The following is a 19,948-nucleotide window of genomic DNA, read 5'->3' as shown; positions in this document are numbered from 1 at the left end:
TACTCGACAAATTCTTTCGAGTAAAAGTTGTAGATATGTCATGACAAAAATAATTATTTGTTTTCAAATTTTACAAACTAAAGTAGTTCCAAATCGCTTTTTTGGAAATAATTCTGTAACTTTTTAATGGATTAAGATATCATCATAATTTTTTCTTTATGCCAAAGCTGAGATGTTTTTCTCAATATTTAGAGGTTTGTAGGTCCCTAGTGGATTCACGGGCTGGCCTATAGACATTGGAAGTTGGACAACTCGGATGTATGAAATTTAGTTTTACTTGGCAAACGGGTAATTATGCGCCGATTTTCATGATTTGCTGGATAGAACTTATAAACCACCATAAAACGATTGTGTATGTGTGCGAATATATCTAATATTTGCGAGATAGGGCCTTACAATTTATCTTTTTTTTTGCAAAATTTGAACAAAGTGGAGTCTGTATTTTGAGTCTAGAAGGATAGTTTTAAGATCGATTGTTGTTATATTTTCTTAACTACATTCCTTATAAAATTCTACGTATTCTGGAGGAAAAAAATTGTGCACCTTCCACTCCACAATTTGGAATTTCAAAACAATGCCGAACCAATACCACTTGTTTCGAAAAAAAGTACCAAAACATTGACCGACTCACACCAAATTCGATTAATGGACCAAAAGTACCTCTACGTTTTGAATTTCATGCAAATCGGATAAAAGTTTTAATGTCTATGTCATGAAGACCCCAACTGGGGGGTCGGTTCATATGGAAGCAAAATCGAAACTTAGGCCGATGTAGTCCATCTTCAAAATTGACCTGCTTGTAGAAGAAAAACGTGTCTGGTAAAATTTCAGCACTATAGGTTCATTATTGAAGGAAGTAGCCCGATTACAACAGATAGCCAGACAGAGAGACATCGTCTTATAATTTCTCCCTGATCAAGACTATATATACTTTCTATAGTCAGAATTCGTTTGTATGTGTTACAAACGGAATGAAAAACCCCACCTTATAAGATAATGATAATATGCGCTATTATTTTACTTTATGGCCCAGAAGCCAGGGTTCTACTTTGATTAAAAATTTTGCAAAAGGAGTACTTTTTATAACAAAGTAAAAACCATAGCTTCTTTCTATCGTAATAAGGATTTCAAAGTTTCCTGCAAAAAATCTGCCATTTGTCAAAATAATTGCGATATAAAAGTATTTAATTTACCTACATGTTTTGAAAATATTTATTCAAATCACAATGCTTCTTTTGTTTTTTATTTGACATTTTTACTATATTTTCGTTCCTGTACATTTAAAAAATTTAGAAATCTGAGAGGATTGTCGATATTTCTCTCTTTTACTACTTTTTACTACGAGTAAAGTAAAGGAACACACCTTGTATTTAGCTATACATCTTTAATACAAATATTTAAACGTATTTAAACCAAATAAAAAAAATAAAATTTAAATGAAATTAATTTGTAATTGGGGATGGGTGACACAACCAAATGAAGGGAACAACGAAAAATTCCATCGTCTGATACAACCAACTCCATATATGGTATAAGTTGGAGTTCCCATAATTCGATTGAGTCGACCGAATTTGTCGGGTGACACAACTGCCAACTGATAGTTGGTGCAACTGCCAAAAGGAGGTTGGCAATAAATTCGGTTATCATAACCAATCTGTATTCTCTGTGTACCTTCTTGTAAGTCGATAGTCCGGCTCGTTTTTTGGCGCGATGCACGGTTATAGACGATACACCCAGCTTATTTGCGGCATCTCGGAGAGAGAGGTTAGGGTTTCGCTTAAAACTACCAGCAACTCTCTTTGTGGTCTCAGCGGCTTCCGGTTTTCGATTTCCCCCCGATCCAGACTTCCTGGCTGTCGACAAACGTTCCCCAAACACTTTAATTACATTTGTAACGGTTGATTTGGCAACTTTTAGCGATTTTGCCAGCTTTGCGTGCGAGTAGCTCGGATTTTCGCGATGCGCCAGCAAAATTTTGATACGCTGCTCTTCTTGCTTGGACGGCATTTTGACAACTGAAGAGTGAATTCCAAATTCAAAATAGGAGCAACATTCTACACACACACACCTTCAAAATGAGGGGTGTTCAGGTTTTAAATGCAAAATTGAAAGAAATACGTCAAGTTTATATTGACCAAATTTTGACCGTATCACCCTTTATCGGTCCATTATTATATATAAATAAACTTATAGTCCGGACGACGCATAATATATACTACATATTGACTAACTTAGAATATAGAAGACATTGTTAAGAAGTTTTAAGATACCTTGCCGTCGGTAAGTATTACCACAACCCAAGTAATTCGATTGGGGATGACAGTCTTTAGTAGAAGTTTCTATGCAACCCTGGCCGAACTTAGAGCCGTATATACTTTCTATATATAAATTTATGGCTATGTGTTTCTACCAGATGTGGCCCGAGTAGCATTTTTTTGAGTTTTCTATCGTCAAAAAGTTGTAAACGTCGACAACTTCATATACCTGCATAAAACGTAAAAAACGTAGTAAATGTCAAAAACACCTACAGCATCCTTAGATTTTATTTCAAAAACTATGTTTAATATCCCAAGTCATAGAAACGTCATATTGAAGTATTTTAGAATTTTTTATAATAATATTTTGAAATGTTTGAAATTGCATTTGAGCGATTTGCAAAATATGCAGGCATAAACGTTTGAATGCAAGGCGTTTTCAAATTGCTGAAACTGTGGAAATTGTTGTTGCAAAATTCGGATTTAAGTACATCGTGTGGATATGGAAAATACCAACGACGCAGATTTAAATTTATTAATTATTCCGAATTTAATACGGCTATGTGAAATCCAACTGACAGTAGTCCGCCTATTTGTACTATTGTTTTTATAAGAAAAGGAATTCTCAAATCAAGTAAAACATAAATGGTTCTAAAAAACTTATACTGTACAAAAATTACTTATATTGCAAAAAACTAAGTATTTTACGAAGGCCAGCATTTTCTTTTAATGAAACGAATGCCTTTCGTTAATACAAAAATTGTAAAAAAAGTACGAAATAAACGGTTCTAAAACAAGTGTACTGTATCGTCAAAAACTATGTATTTTCGGAAGGTTTACGATGTTTTTGATGTATGGTAAAATACGTCGTAAATGTATGTCAAATACATGACAGTTTACGACAGACCATCTCTGGTTTCTACACTACTATGTTGAACTATAAAATTGTAATTCTTATTGTTATTACTTTGTGATTAATCACAATAAATTGAAACTGAAATACCCACCACCATGAATTAAATAATATAATTGTTTCCTTTGAAAACTCTTCGTCGGGTTACATGAAAATATATAGAATTTCAGATGGATTTGGTGACAGATAATCTGCCAAGCAAACATTAAACCATGTACCGATTCACACCATATTCGCTACACCTATTTACGGACCTAAAATACCTCTAAAATTTGAATTTCAGGCAAATCGGTGTCTAGAAGCCCAAGAAGTTAAATCGGGATATCGGTCTATATGGGGGGTACATTAAAATGTGGATCGATATGCCCCATATTCGGCTTACTTATGTGTGGACCTAAAATATTCAGTCATATCGGATAAAAATTGGGATGTCAAATCGGGAGATCGGGTCTGTATGAGGGAAATACCAAAGCATGGACCGACACACACCATCTTCGGCACACTTATGTGTGGACCTAAAATACCTCTAGATTTCCAATTTCAAGCAAATCGGATAAAAATTGCCGTCTCTAGAAGCCTAAGAAGTTAAATCAGGAGATTGGGATATATGGGGCTATATCGAAACATGGACCGATACACACCATCTTCCATACACTTGTTTATGAACCCAAATACCTCTAGATTTTGAATTTCCGTCAAATTGGGAAAATATTCTGATATCTAGATGCTCAAGAAGACAAATCGAGAGATCGGGATATATATGGGGGCCATATAAAAATGTGGACCGATACCCACCATATTCTGCCTACTTATGTGTGGACTCAAAATTCCTCCACATTTTGAATTTCCGGCAAATTGAATTAAAATTGGGATGTCTAGAAGCTCAAGACCCCAATCGGTAGGGCGGTTACAATCTTGACCGATATATCTTCGAACTTGACCTACCTGATAATCGATATTTCGATGTATTACAAACGGAATAGCAAAGTTAATATTATCCTATGGTGGAGGGTATAAAATATTAGTGCGTTTTCCAGACTGCTGCGAAGTACTCATCTATACATTGAAAAAAATATCGAAATCCTTTAAGTACGTTTTAACCACAACTCAACAATTTTCAAATTCAGAACCGAAATGATCATGTCATATTTCAAGTAATAAACGTCTTTAAAATAAAGTAATGTTCAATTTGAAGATGATTTCCATAACATTGAAGAATGTATCTGCCCCAAAATATATTGAAAAATAAGCCCAAAGTAGTGGTGAATTTATTTTTATACCCTCCACCATAGGATGGGGGGTATATTAACTTTGTCATTCCGTTTGTAACACATCGAAATATTGCTCTAAGACCCCATAAAGTATATATATTCTGGGTCGTGGTGAAATTCTGAGTCGATCTAAGCATATCTGTCCGTCCGTCTATTGAAATCACGCTAACTTCCGAACGAAACAAGCTATCGACTTGAAGCTTGGCACAAGTAGTTGTTATTGAGGTATACCCTCCACCTTAGGATGGGGGGTATATTAACTTTGTCATTCCGTTTGTAACATATTGAAATATTGCTCTAAGACCCCATAAAGTATATATATTCTGGGTCGTGGTGAAATTCTGAGCCGATCTGAGCATGTCCGTCCGTCCGTCTGTTGAAATCAAGCTAACTTCCGAACGAAACAAGCTATCGACTTGAAGCTTGGCACAAGTAGTTGTTATTGAGGTAGGTCGGATGGTATTGCAAATGGGCCATATCGGTCCACTTTTACGTATAGCCACCATATAAACGGACCCCCAAATTTGGCTTGCGAGGCCTCAAAGAGAAGCAAATTTCATCCGATCGGGCTGAAATTTGGTACATAGTGTCAACATATGATCTCTAACAACCATGCAAAAATTGGTCCACATCGGTCTATAATTGTATATAGCCCCCATATAAACCGATCCCCCGATTTGGCTTGTGGAGACCCTAAGAGAAGCAAATTTCATCCGATCCGGCTGAAATTTGGTACATGGTGTCAACATATGATCTCTAACAACCATGCTCAAATTGGTCCACATCGGTCAATAATTATATATAGCCCTCATATAAACCGATCCCCCGATTTGGCTTGTGGAGACTCTAAGAGAAGCAAATTTCTTCCGATCCGGCTGAAATTTGGTACATGGTGTTAGTATATGGTCTCTAACGAGCATGCAAAAAATGGTCCACATCGGTCTAGAATTATATATAGCCCCCATATAAACCGATCCCCCGATTTGGCTTGTGGAGACTCTAAGAGAAGCAAATTTCTTCCGATCCGGCTGAAATTTGGTACATGGTGTTAGTATATGGTCTCTAACAAGCGTGCAAAAAATGGTCCACATCGGTCCATAATTATATATAGCCCCCATATAAACCGATCACCAGATTTGACCTCCGGAGCCTCTTGGAAGACAAAAATTCATCTGATTCAGTTAAAATTTGGTACGAGGTGTTAGTATATGGTCTCAAATACCCATGCAAAAATTGGTCGAAATCGGTCCATAATTATATATAGCCCACATATAAACCGATCCCCAGATTTGACCTCCGGTGCCTTTTGGAGAAGCAAAATTCATCCGATCTGGTTGAAATTTGATACGTGGTGGTAGTATATGATATTTAACAACCATGCCAAAAGTCTGTAGCCTCTTGTAGGAGCAAATTTCATCCTAGTCAGGTGAAATTTGGTACATTCTGCTAGTATATGGCCGTTAACAAACATGCCTAACTAGGTCCGTATCGGTCTATAGTTATATATAGCCCTCTGATAAACCGATCCCCAATCACACAAAAATTGGTCCATATCAAGTGCATAATTCTATATAGCCCACATATAAGCGACCCCCGTATTTCAATTCTGGCTCTCTACGTACCATGCGAAAAGTCCATATCGATTCGTAATTATTTGTAGACTTAACTATACATAACTTTTTTGTCTAATATATACAACGTATGGACTAACTCACAATTTAGAAAACGATGTTAAGAATTTTTAAGATACCACAACCCAAGTAATTCGATTGTTAATGACAGTCTTTCGTAGAAGTTTCTACACAATCCATGGTGGAGGGTACATAAGATTCGGCCTGGCCGAACTTACGGCCGTATATACTTGTTTATTATTTAACTTACCCACATAAAGTGTAGCTATGCCAATACCATAACTTCCCATCATACATTGGTATTCAGCGACATTTTCTGTCGCATTGTTAATTTTTAAAACTGCCGTGTAATTGTCTACGACCTGTAAATATAAAAATAAAATTCATATATGTAATGAAGGCTGAGTGCTATTCTTGGAAAAAAGTTCTACATAAAATGTGGATTTTCATATGTTCAACTGTTAACCCGTGTGAAATATAGGAAAGGCCCACTGAATTGGCCCTGCGCTATTCTGCAGACGACCTCTCACGTTTACGATCCAAAATCGTTCATATTGGTTGAATCTTACTTAGGCACAGAGAATGAAGCCTACGAGTCGCGCCTCCGACCATTTTTGCCAGTCGACGCCGCCGCCGAATATGTCGACTCATCTGAAATTTAGCCGCCAATTAATCAGAAAAATTTACTAATAATAATTGACGTTATTTTTGCCAAAATTTGAGCCTTTCACCCACAATATAATATAATAGTTTTGCAAAAATTTACCTCAGAAAATTTGAATGAAATGTAAATTTGATTGTAAGATTGGTTGTACAACTAATCTCATCACCATTAGAATAACTTCAAATTGATTTTATAATGGATAATTGTCCGCCGCCGAAGAGACATATTTATATCGGCTTAGCCGTCACGCCGCCGCCGCCGGAGGCAAATTTAGTGTGAGGCGCGCCGACAAAAATGGGTCGGCTTCATTCTCTGATTAGCGAACATATATCCATTGCGGACAATTAAAACAAATTGAACCAAATATGGAACCCAGAGTAACGACGTATTTCGGATCGGAAATCATATTTTTAAGCATCTGCTGCATTAATTCTTTAGATGTGATGCTATAGTATTTGGGATTTAAGAATAAACTTTTTCTTTACTTTTTTCGGTTTTTACCTGTATTTAATGATGTTTCGAACAATATTTGCACAAATTTTATGACAAATTCCACGTCAGTCGCAAAATGAATCAGAACAATTTTCAAATATTTTTGGGAAATTGTCATTATTTTATATTCTCTTACTGTGTTTCATATACAATAAAATTCAGAAAATTAAAATTTTTGCTAAAACTGCGCCAAAGAAAATATTTTTATATATCACCACAAAAAAAAAAACTTCTTCTGAAGTGAAAATTAAGTTCATCTCTAGAAGAGTATTTTAGGAAGTGCATTAGAAGTAATGACTTAAGGTGAGTATTAAGTTCGATTTTAGCCGCTAAAATCGCTAAAGTGAAAACTAAATCAGTAAGAAAAATGCATGAAATTATACATATTTGTTGCAAATTTTATTATAACTTGATGGGGAAAAGCCCAAAGCAAATTTTCACAAAGTTTGTATTCCTTAAAATGGATTATTAAAGAAAAGTAATCGTGAAAAAATGACGTTTTTAGCGGCTAAACTCGATCTTAATACCCACCTTTAGGAAGAAATTCCAAATTTTTTATGGTAGTAAGTGTGTGCGTGAGTGAAATTTATGGCGATTTCGATTGGTAAAAAAGGTGAAACATCCAGGAAATTGTTTGCAAAATATGAAGGGCACTGTTACAGCTTTTGGGTCCTGTATCCCTCACAATATTATGAATTAACAATAATTTTGGAATGACACTATCATTTGAGTGAAAATATAATGACGAAAAAGGTAGTGTAACACCAAGGCAACATATTTTTTGCGAAACGAAAACCCCTTACTCACGAATACACTGCAAAAAAAAACATGCCCGGTTCCAAAGATTTTGTCTTTACTTTAAAAATTTTGGTATTGATTCCGAGCCAAAGAAGCGGATAATACAAGTAAGGACACTTTTAAGACACAAATCTCTTTTAAATTTGGGTTTTGTGTACTTGCTTCTAGGAAGCAAATTTTAATTTTTCGCTTTTTCAGCTTTTTATATCCTCCAGCATAGGATGGGGGTATATTAACTTTGTCATTCCGTTTGTAACACATCGAAATATTGCTCTAAGACTCCATAAAGTATATATATTCTGGGTCGTGGTGAAATTCTGAGTCGATCTGAGCATGTCCGTCTGTTGAAATCACGCTAACTTCCGAACGAAACAAGCTATAGACTTGAATCTTGGCACAAGTAGTTGTTATTGATGTATATCGGTCCACTTTTACGTATAGCCCCGATATAAACGGACCCCCAAATTTGGCTTGCTATTACTCTAAGAGAAGCAAATTTCATCCGATCCGGCTGAAATTTGGTACATGGTGTTAGTATATGGTCTCTAACAACCATGCAAACATTGGTCCAAATCGGTCCATAATTATATATAGCCCCCATATAAACCGATCCCCCGATTTGACCTCCGGAGCCTCTTGGAAGACCAAAATTCATCTGATTAAGTTGAAATTTGGTACGTGGTTAATGTTAATATATGGCCTCAAACACCCATGCAAAAATTGGTCGAAATGGGTCAATAATTATATATAGTCCCCATATAAACCGATCCCCAGATTTGACCTCCGGAGCCCCCCGATTCGGTTGAAATTTGGTACGTGATGTTTGTATATGGTATCCAACACACATGCAGGAATTTGTTCATATCAGTCCATAATTATATATAGCCCCCATATAAACCGATCCCCAGATTTGACCTCTGGTGCCTTTTGGAGAAGCAAAATTCATCCGATCTGGTTGAAATTTTGTATGTGGTGGTAGTATATGATATTTAACAACCATGCCAAAAGTGGTCCATATCAGTCCATAATCATATATAGCCCCCATATAAACCGATCCCGAGATTTGGTGTTGGAGCCTCTTGGAGGAGCAAATTGCATCCGAGTCAGTTGAAATTTGGTACATTGTGCTAGTATATGGCCGTTAAAAACCATGCCTAATTAAAGGGTGATACGGTCAATATAAACTTGACGTATTTCTTTCAATTTTGCATTTAAAAAACCTGAAAACCCCTAATTTTGAAGGTGTGTGCGTAGAATTTTGCTCCTATTTTGATTTTGGAATTCACTCTTCAGTTGTCAAAATGCCGTCCAAGCAAGAAGACCAGCGTATCAAAATTTTGCTCGCGCATCGCGAAAATCCGAGCTACTCGCACGCAAAGCTGGCAAAATCGCTAAAAGTTGCCAAATCAATCGTTACAAATGTAATTAAAGTGTTTGGGGAACGTTTGTCGACAGCCAGGAAGTCTGGATCGGGGGGAAATCGAAAACCGGAAGCCGCTGAGACGACAAAGAGAGTTGCCGGTAGTTTCAAGCGAAACCCTAACCTCTCTCTCCGAGATGCCGCAAATAAGCTGGGTGTATCGTCTACAACCGTGCATCGAGCCAAAAAACGAGCCGGACTATCGACTTACAAGAAGGTAGTGACTCCAAATCGCGATGATAAACAAAATACGACGGCCAAAGCGCGATCCCGGAGGCTGTACACGACGATGCTGACGAAGTTTGACTGCGTGGTAATGGACGACGAAACCTACGTCAAAGCCGACTACAAGCAGCTTCCGGGACAGGAGTTTTATACGGCAAAAGGAAGGGGAAAAGTAGCAGATATTTTCAAGCACATAAAACTGTCAAAGTTCGCAAAGAAATATCTGGTTTGGCAAGCCATCTGTACCTGTGGCTTGAAAAGCAGCATTTTCATAGCTTCCGGGACTGTCAACCAAGAAATTTACGTGAAAGAGTGTTTGAATAAACGTCTGCTGCCTTTCCTGAAGAAACACGGTTGTTCCGTACTGTTTTGGCCGGATTTGGCATCTTGCCATTACGGTAAAAAGGCCATGGAGTGGTACGCCGCCAACAACGTGCAGGTGGTTCCCAAGGACAAGAACCCTCCCAACACGCCAGAGCTCCGCCCAATTGAGAAATACTGGGCTATTGTCAAGCGGAACCTAAAGAAGACCAAAAAACTGCTAAGGACGAGCAGCAGTTCAAGGCAAACTGGCTTTCTGCGGCGAAGAAGGTGGACAAGGTGGCTGTACAAAATCTGATGGCAGGTGTCATGCGTGAGGCCCGACAATTCGGATTTGGAAAAGCGAAAGCCTAACTGAATATTTTTCCTGAATTTTATACTAATTGAACTTGAAAAAGAAATTTAATTTGATTTTTTTAAATAAACGATTTCACCGATTTACACGAGTTTTCCCTTGACAAAATTTTGACCGTATCATCCTTTAGGTCCATATCGGTCTATAGTTATATATAGCCCTCAGATAAATCGATCCCCAATCACACAAAAATTGGTCCATATCAAGTTCATAATTCTATATAGCCCCGATATAAGCAACCCCATATTTCAATTCTGTACCCAGAGAAGGAATATGATCACCTCAAACATGTATTAAGAGCAAAATGTTATTTTTGGGTGGCAGCCATGTTATTTTCTCGGAAATCATGTATCTGATTTCGGCAAATATTTGACGAGAAAATAACATTTTAGTGACAAACATGTTACATGGTCACCATACAAAAATAACATTTTGCTCTTGAAATATGTTTGAGGTGATCATATTCCTTCTCTGTGTGTGGCTCTCTACGTACGTCTAATATATACCTCGTATGGAATAACTAACAATTACGATGTTTTGAGATACCACAACCCAAGTGATTCGATTGTAGATGACAGTCTTTCGTAGAAAGACATGGTGGAGGGTAGATAAGATTCGGCCTGGCCGAACTTACAGTCGTATATACTTGTTTTTCTTCCTATGCTATCAAAGTTCTTTAAAAACGAGTTAACGACAACTTTATTTTCCAAATTAAGATTCGACTTCCAGTAGAAATTATGCTATGTTTCAAGTAAAAAAGTCTTTAAAATAAAGTGTTGAAAAACATGTCCTATATTTGAACGATTTTTAGCTTTGTAGTCAAGATGCAAAAAGACAACATATTTAAAGTCAAGTTGACCTTAACTCAAACATTTTTTCTTTAATGTTACGATACTCATTTTGAAGTGAAATCACTTAGTTAAAAGGACAATACGACTTCGTTGACAAATTTATCGACTTTTGGACAAGGAAAAAAACTTTATATTAGAGAAATGCGTCTTCTATGCTAAGCAAAAGTTGCAATCGTATTTTAAAGGCATGAAATCTTTGACTTCACGACATTATTTTTTTTTCAGTGTACATTAAACTTCGTTTCTTAGAATCAAGTACGCAAAACGTAAATTTAAAAGAGTATTGCGACTTAAATTTGTCCTTACTTCAATTGTCCACTTCTTTGGTTTGAATACCAAAATCGAGTACCTAAATCAAAATATTTGCAACCGATAATCCTTTCTTTAGTGTTTTTTTTTTATCGAGCTCTATTCCATTAGGGACATAAAATAGCCCAGTAAAAAGAGTTTTCATAAAAGCGGTTCGGATTCAAAACTTTTGATCATATCCAATGAATTTTGCATATGATCATATCCAATGAATTTTGCCCAGCAAACAAAAGCGGATCCGGAAATTGGGGTAGAAGCGATGAATTTAACATGGGCTTGTCATAGGACGGATGTCCATCATTTCAATAGCCGTTGCACTGAATTTGCATCATTTCTTAAGGTGTGATTCGAATTCAGTGTTTTGTATGTGAATTAAAAATTTTTGTAATATTTTGCCAAATAAATAATTTCTATATTTTTATGATTTTTAATGCATTCTAACGATTGTCTGAAACGTTTGACCTCAAATATTTCTAGATTGGATTTGGATTTTTTTCCGACAAAATTTTAAAAATTTTAATCCATTTGAAACAAAAAAGTTAAAATTACCTAATTAAAATATGGAAAAAGGAGTTATAAACAAGTATATACGGCCGTAAGTTCGGCCAGGCCGAAGCTTATGTACCCTCCATCATTGATTGCGTAGAAACTTCTTCTAAACACTGCCATCCAGAATCGAATTATCTAAGTTGCGGTAACGCTTGCCGATGGCAAGGTATCTTAAAACCTCCTAACACCATCTTCTAAATTGTATGTAAGTCCATACGTGGTATATATTAAATCAAAAAAGATCGATCCAATACGTATATAATTCAGTTTGACAAAGTAGACATAAAATTTTGACAAAATTTTCTACAGAAATAAAATTTTAACAAAATTTTCTATAGAAATAAAATTTTCTATAGAAATAAAAATTTTGACAAAATTTTCTATAGAAAGAAAATTTTGATAAAAATTTCTACAGAAATAAAATTTTAACAAAATTTTCTATAGGAATAGACTTTTGACAAAATATTCTATAGAAATAAAATCTTGGTAGATTATTTTTGGCTCGAGTGGCAACCATGATTATGAACCGAATAAAATTTGAACAAAATTTTCTATAGAAATAAAATTTTGACAATGATGAAAATTTTATTGTGAACCGAATAAAATTTTAACAAAATTTTCTCTAGAAATAAAATTTTGACAAAATTTTCTATAGAAATAAAATTTTGACAAAATTTTCTATATAAATAAAATTTTGGTAGATTAATTTTGGCTCTAGTGGCAACCATGGTTATGAACCGATATGGACCAATTTTTGAGTGATTGGACCAATTGTTGTATGGTTGTTAGCGACCATATACTAACACCACGTTCCTAATGTGAACCGGATCGGATGAATTTTGCTCCTCCAAGAGGCTCCGGAGGTCAAATCTGGAGAACGTTTTATATGGGGGCTATATATAATTATGGACCGATATGGACCAATTCTGGCACGGTTGTTAAAGATCATATACTAACACCATGTTCAAAATTACAACCGGATTGGGTGAAATTTGCTTCTCTTGGAGACTTCGAAAGCCAAATCTGGGGATCAGCTTATATGGGGGCTATATATAATTATGAACCGATGTGGACCAATTTTTGCATGGATATTAGAGACCACATAACAATACCAAGTACCAAATTTCAGCCGGATCGGATGCAATTTGCTTCTCTTTGGGGCTTCGCAAGCCAAATCTGGAGATCGGTTTATATGGGGTCCATATATAATTATGGACCGATGTGGACCAATTTTTGCACGGTTATTAGAGACCATATACCAACATCATGTACCAAATTTCAGACGGATCGGATGAAATTTGCTTCTCTTTGAGGCTCCGCAAGCCAAATCTGGGGATCGGTTTATATGGGGGCTATATATAATTATGGACCGATGTGGACCAATTTTTGCACGATTGTTAGAGACCATCTACCTACACCATGTACCAAATTTCAGCCGGATCGGATGAAATATGCTTCTCTTAGAGGCTCCACAAGCCAAATCTGGGGATCGGTTTATATGGGGGCTATATATAATTATGGACCGATGTGGACCAATTTTTGCGTGATTGTTAGAGACCATCTACCAACACCATGTACCAAATTTCAGCCGGATCGGATGAAATATGCTTCTCTTAGAGGCTCCACAAGCCAAATCTGGGGATCGGTTTATATGGGGGCTATATATAATTATGGACCGATGTGGACCAATTTTTGCATGATTGTTAGAGACCATATACCAACACCATATACCAAATTTTAGCCGGATCGGATGAAATATGCTTCTGTTAGAGGCTCCACAAGCCAAATCTGAGGGTCCCTTTATATGGGGGCTATACGTAAAAGTGGACCGATATGGCCCATTTTCAATACCATCCGACCTACATCGATAACAACTACTTGTGCCAAGTTTCAAGTCGATAGCTTGTTTCGTTCGGAAGTTAGCGTGATTTCAACAGACGGACGGACGGACGGACGGACGGACGGACGGACGGACGGACGGACGGACGGACGGACGGACATGCTTAGATCGACTCAGAATTTCACCACGACCCAGAATATATATACTTTATGGGGTCTTAGAGCAATATTTCGATGTGTTACAAACGGAATGACAAAGTTAATATACCCCCATCCTATGATGGAGGGTATAAAAATAGATTTAAAAGAACTTCCTGTGTAGTTAAAATAAAGAACATCGGATATAATCTGTTTTCGGGTCCTTTGCATTACTTTCGAAGCTATACCTTTTAATTACATTTTTCTTATTTTCTTATTATCTAATTATTGTAATTTCTTCTCCGACCGGAGGTGAAAAATATATTTTTATTTTTTTTTATTCAAGAAAAAAAAAATCAACAATTTGCCTAATTTTCATAACGTTCTCGAAAGAACTTCAATAGAATTAAAAAAGCCAAAATGCACAGGTTTAAATTTCCGTTGATGTGGAAGTGGAAATATGGATAGAGGATCTCGCGCTTAAAAGTAAAAGGTTTGTCCATTTACATTCTTGTTTTGCAGAGATATTAAAACTCTTCGTTTTATTTGGGATTTATGGCGTAGACTGAGTCAACTTGGACACAATTTATTAGCATTTTAAATTTATATAACAAAGCGTGAGCAGGTTATGGAGGCGACACTTGCAAACCATATGAAAAAAAAAATTAGCTTTGAAATAATAAAAAAAAGGTCGTCTAGGAAACAAAAAAAAAAGAAAAAAAATTGGAGAGGTTCGAATATTGAAAAAAAAGAAGAGAGATACTTAAAAAATTCTTGATAATATCAAAAACTAGAGATATCGAGTTTGGACTTAACCATTGCTGACCTCATTGGAGTCCATAATTATATTTGTAAGAACTTCCTTTTGAAGCCAAGCCAGAATTTTTGGTTTATATCATATCAGCTATGGCTATTGCTGAAAATTTACATTAGTGGACTGAGACACTTAATATCCTTGTTTTTCTGTCCCATGAAGTCCACATCAAAATCAAGGCATCCGTAATTTTGGACATTATTCGAAACAAGAGCAATAATAGGTCAACTATCATAATGGAAATTCTCTGTAATTAGAGTCGCCATAAAAGAAACTTATAAAATCAGAATTTGAGATTCAACCACCGATGCTCGTCATTATCTTCGTTCCAGAGATTCTCAGAAGTGGAACTTGTTAAATTGACTTTTAATTATTATTAACCTACACTGAAAAAAATATTGTCGTGAGGTCAAAGATTGCATGTCTTTAAAATACGAATGCAAATTTTGATAGCATAGAAGACGCATTTCTCTAATATAAAGTTTTTTTCCTTGTCCAAAAGTCGATAAACTTTTCAATGAAGTCGTATTGTCCTTATAATTAAGTGATTTGACTAAAAAATGGGTTTCATAACATGAAAGAAAAAATTTTTGAACTAAGGTCAACTTGACTTTAATAATTCAGAAAAATTCTTTAAAATTAATGAAATTGTCTTTAAATTTGTTGCCTTTTTGTATCTTGACTACAAAGCAAAAAATCGTTCCAATATAGGACACGTTTTTCAACACTTTATTTTAAAGACGTTTTTGCTTGAAACATAGCATAATTTCTGCTGAAAGTCGAATCTTAATTTGGAAAATAAAGTCGTCGTTAACCCGTTTTTAAAGGACTTTGATAGCATATGAAGAAAACAAGCTGCAAAAACGAAAAATTAAAATTTGCTTCCTAGAGTCAAGTACACAAAACCTAAATTTAAAAGAGAATTGTGTCTTAAAAGTATCCTTATTAGTATTCTCCGCTTCTTTGGCTCGGAATCAATACCAAAATTGTTAAAGTAAAGACAAAATCTTTGGAACCGAGAATGCTTTTTTTTCAGTGTACAATTGAATCTAGTTTATAACACACATTGATCTTTGTCAAAGATGCAGCGATCGCTACATGGAGACACGTACGTTTATATCACTTTTTTACCTTCTTAATCAGTTTTCTTATAACTTAAACTTAAACACAAATCTTTATATCATCGACTAACTTTAAATACTTAAATATTTCAGCGTCTGTTTGTTTTCTGCGGTATTGCACTTTGCGATATTGTTAATTTATATACCGAATTCATTTTTTTTAAATAAATATGTATAATTTTTCTATTATGACTTACTAATTTGAATTTTATTGACAAAACATAAGAACAACCGACGTAGCAATATCCTAGACCCGCTAATGTCCCCTACTTTCTCCTATTTTCTTAGCACTATTTAAGTCTTGTTTCAAAAAAAAATTTAGATTATGTAGCTGGCTGTCCAAGAACTACTCCCAACTTCCCTGAGCACGGTCGGATGAAATTTTAGGACAGCGGTTCGTTACGAGGTGCAATTGAAACCGCTTTTAACCAAATTAGCTATATGAGAAGATGATGCACAGTCGTGGTGAAAAAATGATTCAACTTGGAAGAAATGATTCTCGTGTGTAATTTCCATAAGAAAGTAACATATAAGACCCAAATTGAATCATCTCACCCAGCCAGATCTTACCACACGCAGAGAAGAAACATGATTGTCACAATCATATTCGAAGAGCAAAATAATATGATAGGAGCTATTTTTGCGGCGACCATGTAACATTTTAACCTGCAACCATGTTGGCTCAGTGAACATGGTTCTAAGAAAAATGTAATTGTCCTCATCTAAAATGTTATTATATTGATAAAAAGAATTTTGTTTGAATGAAAAGACAATGGTCACGATTTAAAATGTTATGGTATTCATTAAAAATGTTTTTCTCCTAGTTAAAAGAACATGGTCACAACCTAAAATGTTTTGATCTTTATGAAAAAAACTTTTTTCATCGTCGAAAAAAGGACGCCACTTGAGAAAAGAAAACACAAAATTAATTTTATTTGTTTGTTTTTATTTATTTATAAACTAATTCATTGTTTATTTGTATTTATAATGCCATTCAAGCAAACATCATATATTTTTACACACTCTATTTTATTTCAATTTCAACAATAAGTAATTATTCCATATTTACATCGAGCTCATCAAATGTACAAACGCAGACATCATGTAACTGCAAATAAAAATAAATTATACCATATAGCAAAATGCAGAACAATAAAACAGGTACATTTTTTCAAATACACTTTCCTTTTCTGTGTTCACATAAAACCACGTGCCAGTTCTGAATAAATAAATTAACACAAAACACAGTAAATCCGTATTCTCCGTCCATTCCAAGAAACAATCAACACACGACTGACGCGCAAAATGAAAATCGTGTGTACCTGCTCAATGTTTTTATAAAATTCTTTTCGCTGCAAACAAGTTAAAAAATTAAATGGTCACGAAAAAATGTAAATGGTCTTTATGGCCATGTAATGGTTCTCGACATGTCTATACTTAACCTATAAAAATACTTTTTTCCCTGTAAAAAAGTAAAAAAAAATTGAATGGTCAGGTACATGATTTTCCCGACCATTTAATGGTCTCAAATTCTATCATTTAAATGATAGAACATGTTTGCGGTATTTGAGAACCATTCAAATGCTTATTGCCACCATAAATTTTTCTCCGCTCGAAAACTATTTTTACAAAGACTAAATACATGGTTTTCGCGGCAATTACATGCTCTAGATACGCATTAAATGGATGCGGCAACCATGTCCAAACATGGTTTTTCTGTGCGTGCAGAGACTATGGAAATGTGGATTAGCCAACACTGAAACATATGTATAGTCACACTGAAAAAAAAGCATACTCGGTTCCAAAGATTTTGTCTTTACTTTAAAAAATTTGGTATTGATTCCGAGCCAAAGAAGCGGAGAATACAAGTAAAGATACTTTTAAGACACAATTCTCTTTTAAATTTAGGTTTAGTGTACTTGCTTCTAGGAAGCAAATTTTAATTTTTCGCTTTCTCAGCTTTTTTCCGTCATATGCTATCAAAGTCCTTTAAAAACGAGTTAACGGCAACTTTATTTTCCAAATTAGGACTAGACTTCTAGTAGAAATTATGCTATGTTTGAAGTAAAAAACTTCTTTAAAATAAAGTTTTGAAAAACATGTCCTGTATTTGAACGATTTTTTGACTTGTAGTCAAGATGCAAAAAGACAACAAATTTAAAGACAATTTCATTAAATTTAAAGAATTTTTCTGAATTAATAAAGTCAAGTTGACCTTAGCCTATACATTTGTTCTTTCATGTTAAGATACCCATTTTTAAGTCAAATCACTTAATTATAAGGACAATACGACTTCATTGAAAAGTTTATCGATTTTTGGACAAGGAAAATAACTTTATTTTAGAGAAATGCGTCTTCTATGCTAAGCAAAATTTGTATTCGTATTTTAAAGACATGAAATCTTTGACCTCACGACAATATTTTTTTCAGTGCAGGCTTGTTAATTTATATACCGAATTCATTTTTTTTTAAATAAATATGTATAATTTTTCTATTATGACTTACTAATTTGAATTTTATTGACAAAACATAAGAACAACCGACGTAGCAATATCCTAGACCCGCTAATGTCCCCTACTTTCTCCAATTTTCTTAGCACTATTTAAGTCTTGTTCAAAAAAAAAATTTAGATTATGTAGCTGGCTGTCCAAGAACTACTCCCAACTTCCCTGAGCACGGTCGGATGAAATTTTAGGACAGCGGTTCGTTACGAGGTGCAATTGAAACCGCTTTTAACCAAATTAGCTATATGAGAAGATGATGCACAGTCGTGGTGAAAAAATGATTCAACTTGGAAGAAATGATTCTCGTGTGTAATTTCCATAAGAAAGTAACATATAAGACCAAAATTGAATCATCTCACCCAGCCAGATCTTACCACACGCAGAGAAGAAACATGATTGTCACAATCATATTCGAAGAGCAAAATAATATGATAGGAGCTATTTTTGCGGCGACCATGTAACATTTTAACCTGCAACCATGTTGGCTCAGTGAACATGGTTCTAAGAAAAATGTAATTGTCCTCATCTAAAATGTTATTATATTGATAAAAAGAATTTTGTTTGAATGAAAAGACAATGGTCACGATTTAAAATGTTATGGTATTCATTAAAAATGTTTTTCTCCTAGTTAAAAGAACATGGTCACAACCTAAAATGTTTTGATCTTTATGAAAAAAACTTTTTTCATCGTCGAAAAAAGGACGCCACTTGAGAAAAGAAAACACAAAATTAATTTTATTTGTTTGTTTTTATTTATTTATAAACTAATTCATTGTTTATTTGTATTTATAATGCCATTCAAGCAAACATCATATATTTTTACACACTCTATTTTATTTCAATTTCAACAATAAGTAATTATTCCATATTTACATCGAGCTCATCAAATGTACAAACGCAGACATCATGTAACTGCAAATAAAAATAAATTATACCATATAGCAAAATGCAGAACAATAAAACAGGTACATTTTTTCAAATACACTTTCCTTTTCTGTGTTCACATAAAACCACGTGCCAGTTCTGAATAAATAAATTAACACAAAACACAGTAAATCCGTATTCTCCGTCCATTCCAAGAAACAATCAACACACGACTGACGCGCAAAATGAAAATCGTGTGTACCTGCTCAATGTTTTTATAAAATTCTTTCCGCTGCAAACAAGTTAAAAAATTAAATGGTCACGAAAAAATGTAAATGGTCTTTATGGCCATGTAATGGTTCTCGACATGTCTATACTTAACCTATAAAAATACTTTTTTCCCTGTAAAAAAGTAAAAAAAAATTGAATGGTCAGGTACATGATTTTCCCGACCATTTAATGGTCTCAAATTCTATCATTTAAATGATAGAACATGTTTGCGGTATTTGAGAACCATTCAAATGCTTATTGCCACCATAAATTTTTCTCCGCTCGAAAACTATTTTTACAAAGACTAAATACATGGTTTTCGCGGCAATTACATGCTCTAGATA

At 34.8% G+C, this 19,948-nt stretch overlaps 1 protein-coding gene across 1 annotated transcript in view; it reads right to left on the bottom strand.

Moving 5' to 3' along the window:
- Nucleotides 1-19,948, bottom strand: part of LOC142230669 (cytokine receptor-like) — a 186,323-nt gene that overhangs the window by 62,469 nt on the left and 103,906 nt on the right. Inside the window, exon 5 of the mRNA XM_075301306.1 lies at nucleotides 6,321-6,432. Within this exon, the coding sequence (XP_075157421.1) occupies nucleotides 6,321-6,432 (112 nt within the window). The remainder of the gene's footprint in view (nucleotides 1-6,320; nucleotides 6,433-19,948) is intronic.

The sequence above is a fragment of the Haematobia irritans genome, chromosome 3 (genome assembly GCF_050003625.1).
Source record: "Haematobia irritans isolate KBUSLIRL chromosome 3, ASM5000362v1, whole genome shotgun sequence".
Lineage (NCBI taxonomy): Eukaryota > Metazoa > Arthropoda > Insecta > Diptera > Muscidae > Haematobia > Haematobia irritans.
The sequence above is the reverse complement of the archived record's forward strand: the minus strand, read 5'-3'. Positions and strand labels throughout refer to the sequence as shown.